An 18,258-nucleotide genomic window follows, 5' to 3' on the forward strand; every position below is an offset into this window, starting at 1 on the left:
ATTTGAAGTTTTGTTTGGGAATTATACCACTTATTTGTAATGTTTAAGATTTTGTTTAGGAATTATGCCACTTATTTATACAGTCTTGAAAAGAAATATATTTGCATTAAACTGACAAGGGGTGGAGTTTAGCCTTGGACAGTAAGGCAGCATCATGTTACTATGGGTCCATAACATTCAGAAATGTTGGGTTGAAAATTTCTTTCAAACCTGGGCTGAAAAAGTAATTTCTCTTTTAAGTTATGTAACTTCAGAAGTGCGGTGGAATGGGATTGATTCTAATGTTATACAGTGGAGCTTTCTCTTCCCTCCAACTTATCCTCTCTCTGGCAATATGTCAAACATCCTCCTAACCACATGAAGCCAGCCATCTGATCCTAGTTTACAAATCACACCTCAAGGAGGACTGGTGCACGGCAGGAAGACTGCCTTCATCTTGTTTACTCCGAGCAGTGCCTCTGCTGCCCGCCCGCCCGCTGCAGCTGATCCACTTACTTTCTCCCAGTCTCCAACATGCCAGCTGTACAGCACACACAATCCACGCTGACAGTGCTGAGCCGAGGCAGGTTTGGCCGACGGGCTGCACTGGGAATCTTCAATGCTTTGGTTCAAGATCTGGCAGCCGACATCTCGATGCTGAAATCCACTGTCACACGATGCCGAACACTGCAAGATTTGCAAAGGTAAGGAGGTGCTTGAAACCTATTGTGTGCTTTAATGCATTTAATTTACGCTTTCTTTGATGAATGAGGTGCTCTGATTATGCACAGTTTGGAAGCTAAAATCTTTATTCATGATTCTTGCTGGCAAACATTTGAACAACTAATAAGCATACTCATTACTGCCGAACAAAACTGCTGCACACTCGTTATCTAACATTACAGTCTAGAAACATAACTCAACTGAGAACATTCAAGCACTATTCGGAAATGTAACTGATGTGAGAAGCTGGAGCATAACTCAGCTATAAATAATTAAATGTTATCTCGCAAGGAATTCCTAAATAATCAACCATTGTTCACCACTTTCGCACGCATACTTCATACAACATTCTCATTTTGCTTTTATTATTTAAAAGCTATAACTTAAGAGGTTTGTCGCATTCCAAAGCGCTAGGGTTTTGCACAATGAAGAGAGCGCAGTTTGTTCAAATCAACCAAGTAAACTGTGACATTTATCCACGCACTTCAAAGCGAATTAAACTAACTAAGCATAGAATAACTTGCATCAATAGTTTAAGAACACTTACTTAAATAACATCAGCAGCTTGCAATCACTGCTGAAATTTATAGCTGTCGGGAATCTGGGACGTTTGCCCGTTGAATGGGGGAAGGGTAGCTCACACATGGCCTTTTATCCCGGGCGGTTAAAATATCTCTTAAAGTAAAACTCTTTCATGGGTCAGAAACATATTTAGCTTTTTTGAACAATGGAAATGATCGCAGGTTAGTCCTAAATATACAGGTGGGAGACATCTACAAGCCCTCCAACTTGCTTGAAGCCAATGAGATGCAATGAGACGTTGTGTTTAAGAAGGAACTGCAGATGCTGGAAAATCGAAGGCAATGAGATTTCATTAACGTTTTTAAAGATGCCTCGATTTTAATCATCGATTTGTTTTAATGGTGACTTTCCTCTAAACTATACGGTCAGCGAGTCTGAAAATGAGGCTCGTTTTTTAACGAGAGTCCGAGTAATATGGGTTTTATTTTAGGAAGGTTAAAATAATACGTTTAAGAAAGTATGTCCTGGTTTGATCAAAACCAGATTTGAAACAGTCCGTCTGATTTAAAGTAGGATAGATATTTAACTATTCACAGAACAACCTGTTCCAATTTTTTTCTTCCACAGTCCACTGCAATTTGAAATCTGCTCATAAAACCAAGCAATGTGCAACTCTGCAGTAGGCTTTTCCAAAAAATATGTTTTCAATTTTATGGTATAATTCAACTGTATGGAGATTGTACCTTCTCCCTATGACCTCGTGGGTTTTCTCCAGTTGCCCCGGTTTCAGTTCAGTTCAGTTTAGTTTATTGTCGCATGCACCGAGGTACAATGAAATGCTTTTGTCGCGCGCGCTATCCAGTCAGCAGAAAGACAATACATGATTACAATTGAGTCATTTACAGTGTATAGATACATGATAAGGGAATAGCGTTTAGTGCAAGGTGAAGCCAGCAAAGTCTGGTCAAGGATAAGTCAAGGGTCACCAAATAGGTTGATAGTTCTGCACTGCCCTCTGATTGTGGCTTCCTCCCACACTCCAAAGGCGTAAAGGTTTGCAGGTTTATTGGCTTCTGTAGAAAATAATTTTCATTCATGCACTACCAATGGGTAACGCCACCCATTTGGGGGCAGGGTGCTGACATGGATAGAAAATTGGTTGGCAGACAGGAAACAAAGAATAGGGATTAACGGGTCCCTTTCAGAAAGGCAGGCAGCGACTAGTGGGGTACCGCAAGGCTCGGTGCTGGGACCGCAGCTATTTACAATATACATCAATGATTTGGATGAAGGGATTCAAAGAAACATTAGCAAATTTGCAGATGACACAAAGCTGGGTGGCAGTGTGAACAGTGAGGAGGATGCTATGAGAATGCAGGGTGACTTGGACAGGTTGGGGGAGTGGGCAGAAGCATGGCGGATGAAGTTTAATGTGGATAAATGTGAGGTTATCCACTTTGGTATCAAAAACAGGAAGGCAGATTACTATCTGAATGGCGTCAAGTTGGGAAAAGGGGAAGTACAACGGGATCTGGGGGTCCTTGTTCATCAGTCTATGAACGTAAGCATGCAGGTACAGCAGGCAGTGAAGAAAGCGAATGGCGTGTTGGCCTTTATAACAAAAGGAGTCGAGTATAGGAGCAAAGAGGTCCTTCTGCAGTTGTACAGGGCCCAAGTGAGACCACACCTAGAGTATTGTGTGCAGTTTTGGTCCCCTAATTTGAGGAAGGACATTCTTGCTTTTGAGGGAGTGCAGCGTAGGTTTACAAGGTTAATTCCCAGGATGGTGGGACTGTCATATGCTGAGAGAATGGAGCGGCTGGGCTTGTATACTTTGTATATGAGTTTAGAAGGATGAGAGGAGATCTCATTGAAACATATAAGATTGTTAAGGGTTTGGACACGCTAGAGGCAGGAAACATGTTCCCGATGTTGGGGGAGTCCAGAACCAGGTGCCACAGTTTAAGAATAAGGGGTAAGCCATTTAGAACAGAGATGAGGAAACACTTTTTCTCACAGAGAGTGGTGAGTCTGTGGAATTCTCTGCCTCAGAGGGCGGTGGAGGCCGGTTCTCCGGATGCTTTCAAGAGAGAGATAGATAGGGCTCTTAAAGATGGCGGAGTCAGGGGATATGGGGAGAAGGCAGGAACGAGGTACTGATTGGGGATGATCAGCCATGATTACATTGAAGAGCGGTGCTGGCTCGAAGGGCCGAATGGCCTACTCCTGCACCTATTGTCTAATGTCCTTTTCTCCAGAGACGCTGCCTGTCCCGCTGAGTTACTCCAGCACTTTGTGTCTATCTTCGGTATAAACCAGCATCTGCAGTTCCTTTCTAAACTAAACTAAAAGTAGCTCATGAACAGATTCAGCCACCCGTCAAATGTACTAGACAATAGACAATAGGTGCAGGAGTAGACCATTTGGTCCTTCGAGCCAGCACTGCCATTCAACATGATCATGGCTGATCATCCACAATCAGTACCTCGTTCCTGCCGAGAAACTATCAATTGATTGTTAACCATTTGGTTTCAATATGTATAATCAGTTTAGTTTAGAGATCCAACGCGGAAACAGGCCCTTCGGCCCACCGGGTCCCCGCCGACTAGCCCACTAGGGACAATTTTTACATTTACCAAGCCAATTAATCTACAAACCTGTACGTGTGGGAGAAAACCGAAGATCTCGGCGAAAACCTACGCAGATCACAGGGAGAGCGTACAAACTCCGTACAAACAGCACCCGCAGCCGGGGATCAACCCGGGTCTCCGGCGCTGCATTCGCTGTAAGTCTACTCTGCCATTCGATCATGGCTGATCTATCTTTCCCTCTCGACCCCATTCTCCTGCCTTCTCCCTGTAACCTTCGGAGCCAGTACTAATCAAGAACCTGCCAATCTCCGCTTTAAAAACACCCAATGACTTGTCCTCCACAGCCGTGTGTGAGGGAAAGGTTCATCATTTGTCACCGGCTTTTCGTTTTTCATTTCATTGTTCATTGTATAATATAGAATCTAAAGGAAAACATTGCCCATTCTTTTTATCCAGAGATGCTGCCTGACCCACTGAGTTACTCCAGCATCTTGTGTCTGTTTACAGTGGGACAAGTCATTTACTTCAGTTCGGTTTAGTTTAGTGATACAGAGCGGAAACAAGCCTTTCAGCCCACTGCATCCACACCCACCAGCGATCCCCGCACATTAACATTATCCTACACACACACTAGGGACAATGTTACATTCACACCAAGCCAATTAACCTCCAAGCCTGTTTGTCTTTGGAGTGTGGGAGGAAGCTGAAGATCTCGGAGAAAACCCAAACGGTCACGGGCGAGAACGTACAAACTCCGTACAGACAGCGCCCGTAGTCAGGATCGAACTCGGGTCTCTGGTGCTGTAAGATCAATAGATCATGAGTGACAGGAGTAGAATTAGGCCATTCGGCCCATCAAGTCTACTCCACCATTCAATCATGGCTGATCTATCTCTCCCTCCTAACCCCATTCTTGGGTTGGGAGATTGCAACCTTCACGTGGTCCGCCCTGTTTCAACGAATGCAATCAACCCGGTGTGCACAATCATATAGAACAAGTTGTCCGCCAACTTTGTGCTGTACACGCCACACACAAGAGACCCCATCCTCCTGCCTTCTCCCTATAACCTCTGACACCCGCACTAATCAAGGCAGCAGCTCTACTCCCTGTGCGCCACCGAGCCGCACATTTCTTGAACTTGTAGAAAGGGTACTTTACCTGCGTCCATTCTCCTGTTTTCCATTTGGGACACCTGCCCCCTCGACATCGCTTCAGTGATTTTGGTTTCTCCAGATGTTGACAATTCTCTTCCTCCACTTCCTTCCGCTCTTTATTCATGCAGTAAACGGTACGGTATTTACTTCCCTTCCCGCAGGACATGGAGCACTGGAAATGAAGGAATTATTGCGTTACTTTTACTTCTTTAGTATTCTCTGCGGCTGTCAGAAAACATTTCCCTTTCCTCTGGCCTCAAGTGAGGCGAAACTCGGCAGAATTGCCGAATCCACATTCATTCATTTCATTCGCCATCAGCGTCGAAAACATTAGCCGGTTTCCGACAGGAACGGTGACGGACGCACCACACATCTCTGTCCTCCAGTTCCTGCGGACTTCCGCCGCTGGAAGTACAGGATTTTGGTGTGTGTGTGTGTGTGTGCTTTATCATCGTTCCTTACCACGCTACGTACGGCAGTGATCGCAACTTCTACTGAAGTGTGGATGGCCGTTGGCTCGCTAGAAGCTCATCCACCCTTTGACAGGTCTTGTTTTTGGTCCTGCTGGGGGGTCCACAGCCCCCTCCTCACCTGGTAACCAGGTGGGGGAGACGGTATATAATGCATGTAGAATCTCCAGAATGAAAATTCATTTCAAGAAAGTTTTGAGATACGTTTATGGTGGTGTGTACTGAGGTACAGTGTAAAGCTTTTTGATACATGCTAACCAGTCAGCTGAGAGACAATACATGATTACCATCGAGCCATCCACAGTGTACAGACACATGATAAGGGAATAACATGAAGTAGACAGTAAAGGGCCTGTCCCACTTACGTGTCCTTGGCATGCAAATTACGCGACCTCGTGGTCGCGTTGAGCCTCGACGGTCCCGTGAAGGTCGCGCGCGCCTTCATTCGACCGCACAGCCATCTGGAGCATGTGACGTCATTTGAAGATGGACACAAAATGCCGGAGTAACTCAGTGGGACCGGCAGCATCTCCGGAGAGAAGCAATGGGTGATGTTTCATGTCGAGACTCTTCTTCAGTCTGAAAGAAGGGTCTTGACCCGAAACATCACCCATTGCTTCTCTCCAGAGATGCTGCCAGTCCCGCTGAGTTAATCCAGCATTTTGTGTCCATCTTCAATTTTCTTGGCCCCGCTCTGTGGTAGAATCGAGGGCGGATCCGGACTGCAACGGCCGTTAGTCCCAGGCCGAGTTTGGCGATCGTTTGCTGCTGTTGAAGGTGAGACGTTGCGTCATGCCAGGGTCTTGGGCCTGTCCCACTTTGGCCGTCAGTTGCGCGATAGGCCATTGGCACGTGAAGATTTCGATCGCTACAAAAATTTCGGAGCGCTGTGTGATGTCGCGCACAACTACATACCCCTCCGCACTTCTCAGTGGGACCGGCCTTGCGCGGCCACACGATGCCCGTGCGCCTCACGCGACCACGAGGTCGCGTGATTTGTGTGCCAAGGACACGTAAGTGGGACAGGCCCTTAAGATTGAAACATTTCAACTATTCAGATCGGTGTAGAGGAAGAAATGGACATTTAAAAAATCCCATTGTACTGTTACCACATGTTGACTGAACAATGAAGAATCTAAACCCTTCTTGAGTGCAGACATCAGACTAACCCCTCATTGATTTCAGTTTAGGCATTACTGAAAGATCAAATGGGGCATGAAATGGTGACAAATATTTAACATGACAAGTGCACACAGAACAAGGCTTCACACAGTAGGATAACCAAACCTATAGATTTTACATTCTGAATGGCAGTGGAGGTCGTAAGTCTATTAGATGCCCAGCTGGAGAAAGTTTCCAAACTTACAGGAGTCCTGTCTCAAACTCTGAACGCTGCGGGAGCTAAACGTCTGAATGGTTGACGATCAGTGCAGCATCACGACGGCAGGCTGTGCCGTGGCATTGGTTGTACATGGATTTCACAAACTACACACAGTCGGACATTCCACACTTTGTCTGAGCAGTGGCTTCAGGTTTATTATCGTCACATGTTCTGAGGTACAGTGACAAACTTTGTTCAGCGTGCTGCCCAACCAGCTCAGATGCACTGTACACAGATGCACTGTACATATATCATAGACAGACACAAAATGCTGGAGTAACTCAGCGGGTCAGGCAGCATCTCTGGAGAAACAGAGTAGGTGACGTTTTGGGGCGAGACCTTCCTTAAGAAGTCATGACCCGAAACGTCACTTATTCCTTCTCTCCAGAGATGCTGCCTAACCCGCTGAGTTCCTCCAGCTTTTTGTCTCTATTTTTGGTGTGAACCAGCATCTGAAGTTCCTTCCTACACAGATATACAATACACAGGTGAGGTGGGAAAGATTTGGGGTAACTTTTAATACACAAAAGGTGGTGAGTGTATGGAACGAGCTGCTGGAGGAAGCAGTTGAGGCAGGGACTATCGCAATGTTTAAGAAATATTTGGACAGGTACATGGATAGGGCAGGTCTAGAAGGATTTGGGTCAAACGCGGGCAGGTGGGACTAATGTAGATGGGATATGTTGGTCGGTGTGGGCAAGTTGGGCTAAAGGACCTGTTTCCACACGGTATGAATCTATATAATCAGTTCTAACTGAGGTACAATATACTGTATAGAGCAAATGAGAAGATACAAATATACTGAGAATATAGTTCTCAGCATTGTAGAGCATCAGTTCCTAGACTAAGTCTAAGACTAAAAGGGAGGTCATTTAAGACTGTGAGAAATAATTTTTTCACCCAGAGAGTTGTGAATTTGTGGAATTCCCTGCCACAAAGGGCAGTTAAGGCCAAATCACTGGATAGATTTAAGAGAGAGTTAGATAGAGCTCTAGGGATGGTGGAATCAAAGGATACGGGGAGAAGGCAGGCACAGGTTATTGATTTGGGATGATCAGCCATGATCACAATGAATAGCGGTGCTGGCTCGAAGGGCTGAATGGCCTCCTCCTGCACCTATTTTCTATGTTTCCAATGTCCTCAGTGGGCAGGAGGTGAATCAGACAATACCCGTAACTGAGGGAGGAACAGTTCAGATGCCAGACAGGAAAAAGATTTTCCTAAAAAGGAAGGAGAATTGAAGGACAAGTTAATTTAAATGACTGCTCTGAGTCTCAAAGAACCCGAGCAGTCCCAGACTCCCCGAGACCAAGATCTCCAGGAGATCGGACGTGTCTGCATTTGTTGGAGTTCCAAAGATGATGCTACGTTTTCCTATTTATTATTATAGTTTAGTTTATAGTCACGTGTACCGAGGTACAGCGTGAAGCTTTTGTTGTGTGTTATCCAGTCAGCGTAAAGACTATACATAATTACAATCGAGCCATTCACAGTGTATGGATACATGATAAAGAATAACGTTTAGTGCAAGGTTAAGTCAGCAATGTCCGATCGAGGATAGTCCGAGGGTCACCAATGAGGTAGAAGGTCGTTTAGGACCGCTCTCTGGTTGTGGTGGGATGATTCAGTTGCCTGATAACAGCCGGGAAGAAACCGCCCCCGATTACTGAACTGTCCAGAGATGCTGCCTGCCCCGCTGAGTTACTCCAACTTTTTGTATTATATCATGCAGTGGTGTTCTGCAAAGCCTCATCAACATGATGCAAGACCAAGAAGATACAGATCCATTCATAAGGAGCAAAGGAGGTAAATTGATCTATCCTGTGAGCTTTTGAATTTTAATGCACTCAAATGGTATAAATGTAATCAAAATTGTTGCTTTCTCCAAATGCATTTATTAAATTGGGCAGAAAATCTCTTTCACTACTGATTATATTACTTTTTCACACGGATTCAAACAATACTCATTAAACAATACAATGAGTAAGTTATAAACACATAATTCAGAGGCACAAGGAACATTTTAAATTCTGCCACCTGATCCTGGTGCAGGGTTTTGACCCAAAATGTCAACAACTCATCCCAAAAACGATAATTGGTTTGTTTTGGAAGAGGAACTAGTGCTATAAAGTTCCAACATAAACATAATCACATTCAGCTACTTAATAATCTGTTAATGCTTGCCAGTTTGCATTTATTTGCAGTCAAAAGATTGTTTTGACACGCTGGAGGCAGGAAATATGTTCCCAATGTAGGGGGAGTCCAGAACCAGGGACCACAGTTTAAGAATAAGGGTAAGCCATTTAGAACGGAGATGAGGAAACACTTTTTCTCACAGAGAGTGGTGAGTCTGTGGAATTCATTGCCTCAGAGGGCGGTGGAGGCCTGTTCTCTGGATGCTTTTAAGAGAGAGCTAGATAGGGCTCTTAAAAATAGGGGATATGGGGAGAAGGCAGGAACGGGGTACTGATTGGGGATGATTAGCCATGATCACATTGAATGGCGGTGCTGACTCGAAGGGCCTAATGGCCTACTCCTGCACCTATTGTCTATTGTCTCTAATAGGCTTGTTCACTATTGTAGTAACTAAATATATAGTCCATTTTGGACCCAGTACTGAGATATTTTTTTTTCCCTGTCCTACCGATGAACGAAGCCACAGCTGTCAACTCTTGACTGAAATCATATTTCCATATTTAAACCATCTTTCATGAATAAGCATGAATGAGAAAATATTAGCTGAGAGGAAAAGCAGCTTTATTTATTTGAAAGACAGCTTGAATAACATGACTCTGAGAACCTTCATTCAATTCTTCCTGATATGAATCTTACCTTTTTTGTTAAAGAAATATTTTTGCCAAGGTTAACGTTGTAGTCGGAAGTACATGATCATATCGACTGAAAACTCTTTACTTTTGACAATGATGTTAAAATAATTTACATATCAGAGCATGACAAATCTGCAGGAAATGATCTTTAAAACTATGGTTATCAGATGACGAGTTTGATCCTGGGCTATTAGTGAAAACACAGAACAAAAGGGCTGTACGTTAACCTGGCTTTACTTCAATTACTTCACAAAAACTATAAAGATAACTTTGATCAAAATACATCCGATGGCACCAATTGGAAGAAACATATCATTTCACCATTTCTTTAAATTTAGTTGAGTTCAGTTTAGTTTCGTTGAGAGGTAATAGCTTGTAAACAGGCCCTTCGGCCCATCTGATCCATGCTGCACCAGGAGATATCTGTTCAAAACGTCATCATCATCATCGGCGGTCACTCGAAACGAGTACGACTGTCCTCTCCTTGGAGGACGCTTGTGCGTGATTTTGTTTAACGTGGGGAGACTGGTGCACAGACAGCCACCCCATGGTCCTTGACAGATCTGGGTCAGGATCCAGTGGCATGGAGTCCAAGACGACTGGAGACCCTTTTCTGCTGCAGCCTTCATCCGCCTTCCCAGCCGTTGTGACGCTCCACTAAGGTCAGCCATCGTCCTCCGCCTGTTTCACCGTTGAGGTCTTGGTTGGATTGCTCTTTGTCAGAGACCTCCCCCTCGACCTTACCGCCATGGGTGGCCCTACCAGGAGCATCGCTCCAGACGGCATCGCTCTCAGGATCTCAGGACCACACAAGCTTCTCCAGCACGACAAGGTGACAATATGAAGCCATTCTGTTATACTTAACATCCAGGCTCTTTTCCAGGGTGTTATCCCACATTCCCATCCACTCCCTACACGCAAGGGGGGGGGGGGGGGGGGGGTGTTAACCTACAAACCTGCACGTCTTTGGGATGTGGGAGGAAGCCAGAGCACCTGGAGGTCACTGAGCGAACCTGCAAACTCCACACAGACAACAGCCAAGGTAAGGATCGAACCAGCGTCTCTGTGTGCTGTGAGGCAGCAGCTCCACCCGCTGCACCACTGCGTCACCCTCTTATTTTACACACAGGGGGTTTATGTTTCAATCCCACCAAAAATGACAGATTAACAATATTGATTGCCACGTCCTTACGATCTTTTGATATTACAGATAATTACAAGCAAAGAGTGTGTAGATGGCGCAATGGTCTAAGTGTTCGGCTGGCGACCGGAAGGTAGCCGGTTCGAATCCCGCTTGGAGTGCGTACTGTCGTTGTGTCCTTGGGGCAAGACACTTCACCCACCTTTGCCTGTGTGTGAATGTAATGTAATTATGTGAAGCACTTTGGGGTCAATGCAAGTTGACTAAAAATGTGCTATATAAATAAGATTATTATATTATTATAGATACACATTTAATTAGAATTAGTGTGTAGGAAGGAACTGCAAATGCTGCTTTATACTGAAGATAGACACAAAGTGCTGGAGTAACTCAGCGGGTCAGGCAGCATCTCTGGAGCAAAAGGATGGGTGACTATTGGGGGCCGTGTCTGAAGGAGGTGTCGATATTCTATATATGTTACCACACAGTTTATGCTTGCTGCGCGTTCCTTATGTCACTCATACTACTGGTCCGCCTACAGGCTTATTAGTGAGATCTCTCTCCCTCTCTATCTCTCCCTCCAGTCAGACCAGCCGAATATATGGAGCCGAAAGCACCTTGTGTTTCCTCCGCAGAGTTGCTAACAAAAGACTATGGATTCTAATCACTATGTGGGAGTCTGATCATTTGCAACAGAAGAGTCCCGACCTGAAACGTCACCAGGGATGCTGCCTGACCTGCTGAGTTATCTCCGGCACTTTGCGTCTATCTTCAATTGGAATTAAACGTGATATCGCCGCTGTTCTCCCAGTGGAGGAACGAGCGTCAGCTTTTATAAACTTTCTCGTAATTACTAGAAACAAAATCTCGGAAGACGGAAAGTAATTTTACACTTGACGGGGAGCCAGGCCAGTGAACTTTGGGCAGCAGGCAAGTGTTTCAAGCCACCACACATGATGGCTGGCAGCTTTAAGTGCCGCCTGACAGATTTGTATCTCTCCATTAATGTTGGCTCAGATGAATGTAAAATTGTTCGAAGGCTGACAATTATCTTTCGTCAATGGGGCTGGCTGAAAAATCTGGCCACACACAGAATTCCGCTGATCAGTCTTCCCCTCCGCCCACAGACCTGGAATGACCGCAGGGAAAGTTATGGATGAAAGCCTCGTTGACTGGAGTTGCTGTGCGCTATCTGCTTAACCTCCGAATAACCTTCAACAAAGATAGCCACATCTCTGTTCAAGAAGGAACCGCAGATGCTGGAAAACCAAAGGTAGACAAAAGTGCTGGAGAAACTCAGCGGTTGCGGCAGCATCTATGGAGCGAAGGAAATAGGCAACGTTTCGGGCCGAAACCCTTCTTCAGACTGATGTAGGGTGGGGGTGCGGAGAAAGAAAGGAAGAGGAGGAGACAGAGGGCTGAGGGAGAGCTGAGAAGAGGAGGAGACAGCAAGGGCTACTGGAAATTGGAGGTCAATGTTCAAGCCACTGGGGTGCAGACTGCTGTGGTGCAGATATCTCTTTCCTGCACCTCTCTCCTCTGCCGACTAGTTCCATGGGTCTTTCTGGGCTTGGTTTCACAATTCACCGGCCGATCTTCTCTCCCCGCAGTTTCCCTTCCCATTCCACCACGGGACTTTTCCAAGCACACTCTTTCCTTGGACTTTAGAGATACAGCGTGGAAACAGGACCTTCAGCCCATCGAGTCTGTGCCTTTAGCAGCAACGCACAAACTCCACACAGACGCGCCTGTGGTCAGGATCGAACCCTGGTCTCTGGCGCTGTAAGGCAGCAGCACTACCAGCTGTGCCACTAGGCCGCCCTTATCTTTCAATATCTTACAATCAGTATTCTCATACAGTGTGGAAACAGGCCCTTCGGCCCAACTTGCCCACACCGGCCAACATGTCCCAGCTACACTAGTCCCACCACCCTGCGTTTGGTCCATATCCCTCCAAACCTGTCCTATCCATGTACCTGTCTAACTGCTTCTTAAATGTTGGGATAGTCCCAGCCTCAACTACCTCCTCTGGCAGCTCGTTCCATACACCCACCACCCTTTGTGTGAAAAAGTTACACCTCAGATTCCTATTAAAGCTTTTCCCCTTTCACCTTGAACCCATGTCCTCTGGTCCTCGATTCCCTTACACTGGGCGAGAGACTCTGTGCATCTAACCAATCTATTCCTCTCATGATTTTACACACAATTCATAGAATAGATAGAATATAGATTCTATCCTATTTAATTTTCTTTATTCAAGAAAAAAAGGTAGATTAGTATCTTTTCCCTATTCTCAGAATTAACATATAATTAGTTCTGACATCCTTTTTTTAAATGAATTTTGCAACATTCTTTAATAATCTTCTCTGAATGGAATACACATTTTCCTTTTGTGATACAGGTATACCCGTATAATTTTAAAATTTTAAATTAAAAAAAAAAGTGTTTTGTTTTCAATGAGACATTTTTGAAACAGCTTTGGAAATAAAATGGTCAGCACTTCTGATGTGTCACAATTAGGATAAAGCACGAACTCTCTAACCAGAGAACATTTCGAGATGAGCAGAGGGCATAAGGGAGTGCCTCGAGGTTTCATTACAGTAGTTCAACAGGATGCTCTGATTCAAGCTCCTGATAAATTTTGTGTAATTAGCAGTAGACGTTCAGAGTCTCTATTTCCAATGGAAAGTTTCACGAGACTGCAGAGCCACACCTTGTCCCCATCCCGATTACAGCAGCATTTGCCAGTTGTGAAAATTCATTCCATCCCTGTCAACGGAACCCAATTTCGGAAGCGCAATATTCCACGTGCTGCAGCGTTGCCAAGAATCAAGGTTCATCAAGGATGTAGCAAGGGCGGCACAGTGGCGCGGCGGTAGGGTTGCTGACTCACAGCGCCAGAGACCCGGGTTCGATCCTGACTACTGGTGCAGTCTGTACGGAGTTTGCACGTTCTCCCTGTGACCACAAATTTCACTGTACCAATTGCTGCATGTGACAATAAATGTCTCTTGTCTTGTCTTGTGTAGGTTTTCTCCGGGAGCTCCCACACTCCAAACACGTGCAGGTTTGTAGGTTAATTTGCTTCAGTAATATAGTAACATTTCCCCAGTGTGTGTTGGGCAGTGTTAATGTGCGGGGATCGCTGGTCGGCGCGGACTCGGTGGGCCGAGCGGCCTGATTCCGCGCTGTATCTCTCAACTAAACTAAAGATTTGCAGGTTGATTAGCTTTGGTAAAAATTGTAAATTGACCCTAGTGTGTAGTATGTGCTAGGGTATCGGGACTGGTAGGTCGGCGTACACTCGGTGGGCTGAAGGGCCTGTTTCTGTGCTATATCTCTAAACTAAAACTTTAAAAAACTAAAAATGTCTCCCCATAATTTCTTATAGAGTCATCACTTTACCACCAATTGCCACAGGTGGAACCTCTCTGCTATTTGAGTGTCTGCTATGTAAGGCCACACTGACTTTGGAATAGACAGTAGGCAGTCAGAAACGTTTGCCCAGCCAAATACTACAGGGCATAACTTTAAGGTGAGAGTGGCAAAGTTTAACGGAGGTGTGCATGGTAACTTTTTTTATATGGGCAGTGAGGAGTGCCTGTGACCCGCTGCCAGGGGTGGTGGTGGAAGCAGATACGATAGTGGTGTTTTAAGAGACTTTTAGACAAACGCATGGTATGCAGGGAATGGAGGGATATGGATTATGAGCAGGTAGACAAGAGTTGAAGGATCTGACCCGAAACATCACCCATTCCTTATCTCCAGAGATGCTGCCTGTCCCGCTGAGTTACTCCAGCTATCTTATGGTCTTGGCATTAAGTTCAGCACAGACATTGTGGGCCGAAGGGCCTGTTCTTGTGCTGTACTGTTTGTTGAACGTTTGCTGGTAATATAATTATCAGCAGTCTCTGAGCACTGCACAGAAATGAGCTGATTACAATTTTCAATCAGTCCTGCCTTATCCTTCTCAATTTATTCATAGCAAATGTCAAGGTGACTAGATTTGAACAGAACTTGAGGAGACTTTTCTAAGTAAAGTTTGTTGATCTGAAATATTAACTCTGTAATCTTTCTCCACAGATGCCACTGAATAAATCCAGCAACTGCCGTTTGCATTTCCAATTTACAGTAGGGCAGAATGCAAATAGTTGTCAATCGGAAGAGAGGACTGAAGTCTGAATGGGTGGCGTTTCGGGTCGAGACCCGTCTTCAGGCTGAGAGTCAGGGGAGGGGGAAACTAGAGGTATGAACAGGTTCAGATCAGAGCCGGCTCTGATGGCCAAGGAGATTCGCAGGGATTAGGGTTGGGGAGGGACAGAGAGAGAGGGTTACTCAAGTGGGCCGAAGGGCCTGTTTCCATGCTGTATCTCTAAACTAAAACCAATATAAACTAATGTATTAAAACTAATGTATGGGCAGCTTACAACACAGCGTTGTGAATATTGATTTCTCTAATTTCAAGTAACCCTTGCATCCCCTCTCTCTCTGTCCCTCCCCAACCCAAGTCATCCCGCTAATTTCACTGTTCGTATCTCTTTGTTAACACCTACCCCGCAGCCAACAACGGACCATTGTGGGCTCCTTGGTGCCGGCTCTATTTGTTCTGCCACTTTTTCATACCTCTAGTTCAGCCCCGACTCTTCAATCTGAAGAAGGGTCTCGACCCGAAAAGTAGCATGTTCGTTTTCTCCAGAGATGCTGCCTGTCCTGCTGAGTTACTCCAGAATTCCCCGTCTATCTTTAATATAATAAATAGCTTGCTTCTCGATTGCCTTCTCAATCTACTCAAATTCATCTCCAGTCACCTTAAACAAGTCTGTTGGGAACTTATTAAATGTCCAAACTCTATAAACGAACTGTGATGTCAGGACTAGCGTCTATTAATTCATTTAAGATTTAACATGTCTAAATGAAATTGGCTTGTGGCAATTTATTATGTTTCATTTCTATGTATTATTGAAATGTGATGAGAGGATTTATTTTATGATAAATCTACTGATAAATAAGGTCATAAGTGATAGGAGTAGGCCATTCGGCCCATCAAGTCTACTCCGCCAATCAATCATGGCTGATCTATCGCTCCCTCCTAACCCCACCCCTACCTTCTCCCATAACCTCTGACACCAGTACTTATCAAGAATCTATCTATCTCTGCTTTAAAAATATCCACTGATGGCCTCCACAGCCTTCTGTGGCAAAGATTTCCACAGATTCACCACCCTCTGACTAAAGAAACTTCTCCTCACCTTCCTTCCTAAAAGAACATCCTTTAATTCACGCCAGCCCTCATTGTATTCATTGTACAGACTTTATTCAAGGATATATTTCTTAATGATCATACCTGCAATAGTGCTCCCAATGTTTTCCCTGACACATTGGCTGTTAAGGGTTTGGACAGGCTAGAGGCAGGAAACATGTTCCCGATGTTGGGGGAGTCCAGAACCAGGGGCCACAGTTTAACAATGAGGGGTAAGGCATTTAGAACGGAGACGAGGAAACACTTTTTGATACAGAGAGTTGTGAGTTTCACTGTACCTGATCTAAAAATGTACACCTCCAAGATGATCATGTACTAACATGTTTATTTTCCTCCTTACTTCTAGTTTACAAAAGATCCAGAGTCCAAACAGGTTGCAGGAGGTGCCCCAAATATTGAACAGCTTGACACAAGGATGAGCGGAGAAGTTCAGAGAGATGTCACCAGCCACACAGAGGGTGTGTGAGGCTGGGCTTTTAAGTTCACCCTGGTCACTTCACCATCCGGGATGAAGATTTCAGTCTTCAACTGAGCGAGATCATCCACTGAAAACTGGCAGTGATTCGTGCTATTGAGGGAGTACAGCGTAGGTTTACAAGGTTAATTCCTGGGATGTCGGGACTGTCATATGCTGAGAGAATGGAGCGGCAGGGCTTGTATACTCTGGAGTTTACAAGGATGAGAGGTGATCGTATTGAAACATATAAGATTATTAAGGATTTGGACACGCTAGAGGCAGTGGAAGGCGTCAGTGGATAGTGTTAAGGCAGAGATAGATAGATTCTTGATTAGTACGGGTGTCAGAGGTTATGGTGAGAAGGCAGGAGAATGGGGGGTGGATGTGGACAGAATGTTTCCACTAGTGGGAGAGTCCAGAACCAGAGTGCACAGCCACAGAGTAAAAGGATGAATCTCTGGAAAGGAGATGAGGAGAAATTTCTTTGGGTGGTGAATCTGTGGAATTCATTGTCACAGACAGCTGTGGAGGCCTAGTCATTGGGTATTTTTAAAGTGGAGATTGATAAGTTCTTGATTAGTAAGGGAGTCAAAGGTTATGGGGAGAAGGCAGAAGAATGGGGTTGAGAGGGAAAGATAGATCAGCCATGATCGAATGGCGGAGCAAACTTGATGGGCCGAAATGCCCAATTCTGCTCCAATGCCTTAAGATCTTAAGATAATCTTCATGCCATTTTTCTTCTTACCACACATACAAAACTCCCAGTGCAAATTATCAGACCATCAACTGATATCTCCATCTAAGAAACATCATGCATTTGTGTAACATTTTTCACTGGCTACTTTTATAACCACAAAACGTCTCTGAGTATTTTTACAGCCCCTTAAAAACTGGTGCCACCATCAACATACGGAAAGTACATTTTTTGCAGATATAGAACAATAAAGACTGGTGTAAACCAGCATCTGCACTTCCTTCCTCCACAATAAAGACCTAGTGGACTGTTTTAGAGATACAGCATGGAAGCAGACCCTTGGGGCACCAAGTCCCACACACTAGCACTATCCTACACACTATCCTACACACTATCCTACTCACTATCCTACACACTATCCTACACACTGGGGATAATTTACAATTTCACAGAAGACAATTAACCTACAAACCGGAGCACCTGGAGAAAACCCACGCAGGTCGTGGGGAGAATGTACAAACTCCGTACAGACAGCACCCGCAGTCAGGATCGAACCCGGGTCTCTGGTGCTGTAAAGGCAGCAACTCTACCGCTGTGCCACCGTGCCGCCCTAGTGGTTTCTTGATGGTGACGAGGTATAGGTATTACTCAAGGCTCTCCTGTTCTTCACAGGCTCCCTTGAGGACATCTCAGGCAGCACAGTGGCACAGCGCAGAGTACCTTTTGGGTCAGGACTCATCTTCAGACTGGAAGAAGGGTCCCAACCTGAAACATCACCTATCCATGTTCTCCAGACATGCTGCCTGACCCGTTGAATTACTCCAGCACTTTGTGTCTTTGAATAATATGAATGGAAATGCACGAATATTCTTTCAAGTTCAATTCTATTAGCACACCATATTTTGTTATGGACTTTATTCTATTTAATCACAAAGGTTAATTATTGAGGACATTAAAACTACATCAATATTTCTTTTCAGCTTCCAAAGGTGTTTGGGTGAATCGCTAGACAGGAAGGCAACTTTGCAATGTAATCCCTTCAGCCTGATAAATTACA

General features: G+C 44.9%; 1 protein-coding gene and 1 long non-coding RNA gene across 2 annotated transcripts in view; one reads left to right on the forward strand and one right to left on the reverse strand.

Moving 5' to 3' along the window:
- LOC129704497 (A disintegrin and metalloproteinase with thrombospondin motifs 9-like) overlaps positions 1–18,258 on the reverse strand; it is a 180,426-nt gene that overhangs the window by 34,744 nt on the left and 127,424 nt on the right. Inside the window, exons 29-30 of the mRNA XM_055647616.1 lie at positions 4,975–5,142; positions 496–666 (exon numbers count right to left, since the gene is read on the reverse strand). Coding sequence (XP_055503591.1) covers positions 496–666; positions 4,975–5,142 — 339 coding nt within the window. The remainder of the gene's footprint in view (positions 1–495; positions 667–4,974; positions 5,143–18,258) is intronic.
- LOC129704498 (uncharacterized) lies at positions 550–17,550 on the forward strand. Its single transcript, XR_008724735.1, has 4 exons — positions 550–683; positions 8,554–8,627; positions 14,874–15,036; positions 16,397–17,550. It is a non-coding gene; the product is annotated as an uncharacterized LOC129704498 (long non-coding RNA).

This window comes from Leucoraja erinacea, chromosome 16 (assembly GCF_028641065.1).
Source record: "Leucoraja erinacea ecotype New England chromosome 16, Leri_hhj_1, whole genome shotgun sequence".
NCBI lineage: Eukaryota > Metazoa > Chordata > Chondrichthyes > Rajiformes > Rajidae > Leucoraja > Leucoraja erinaceus.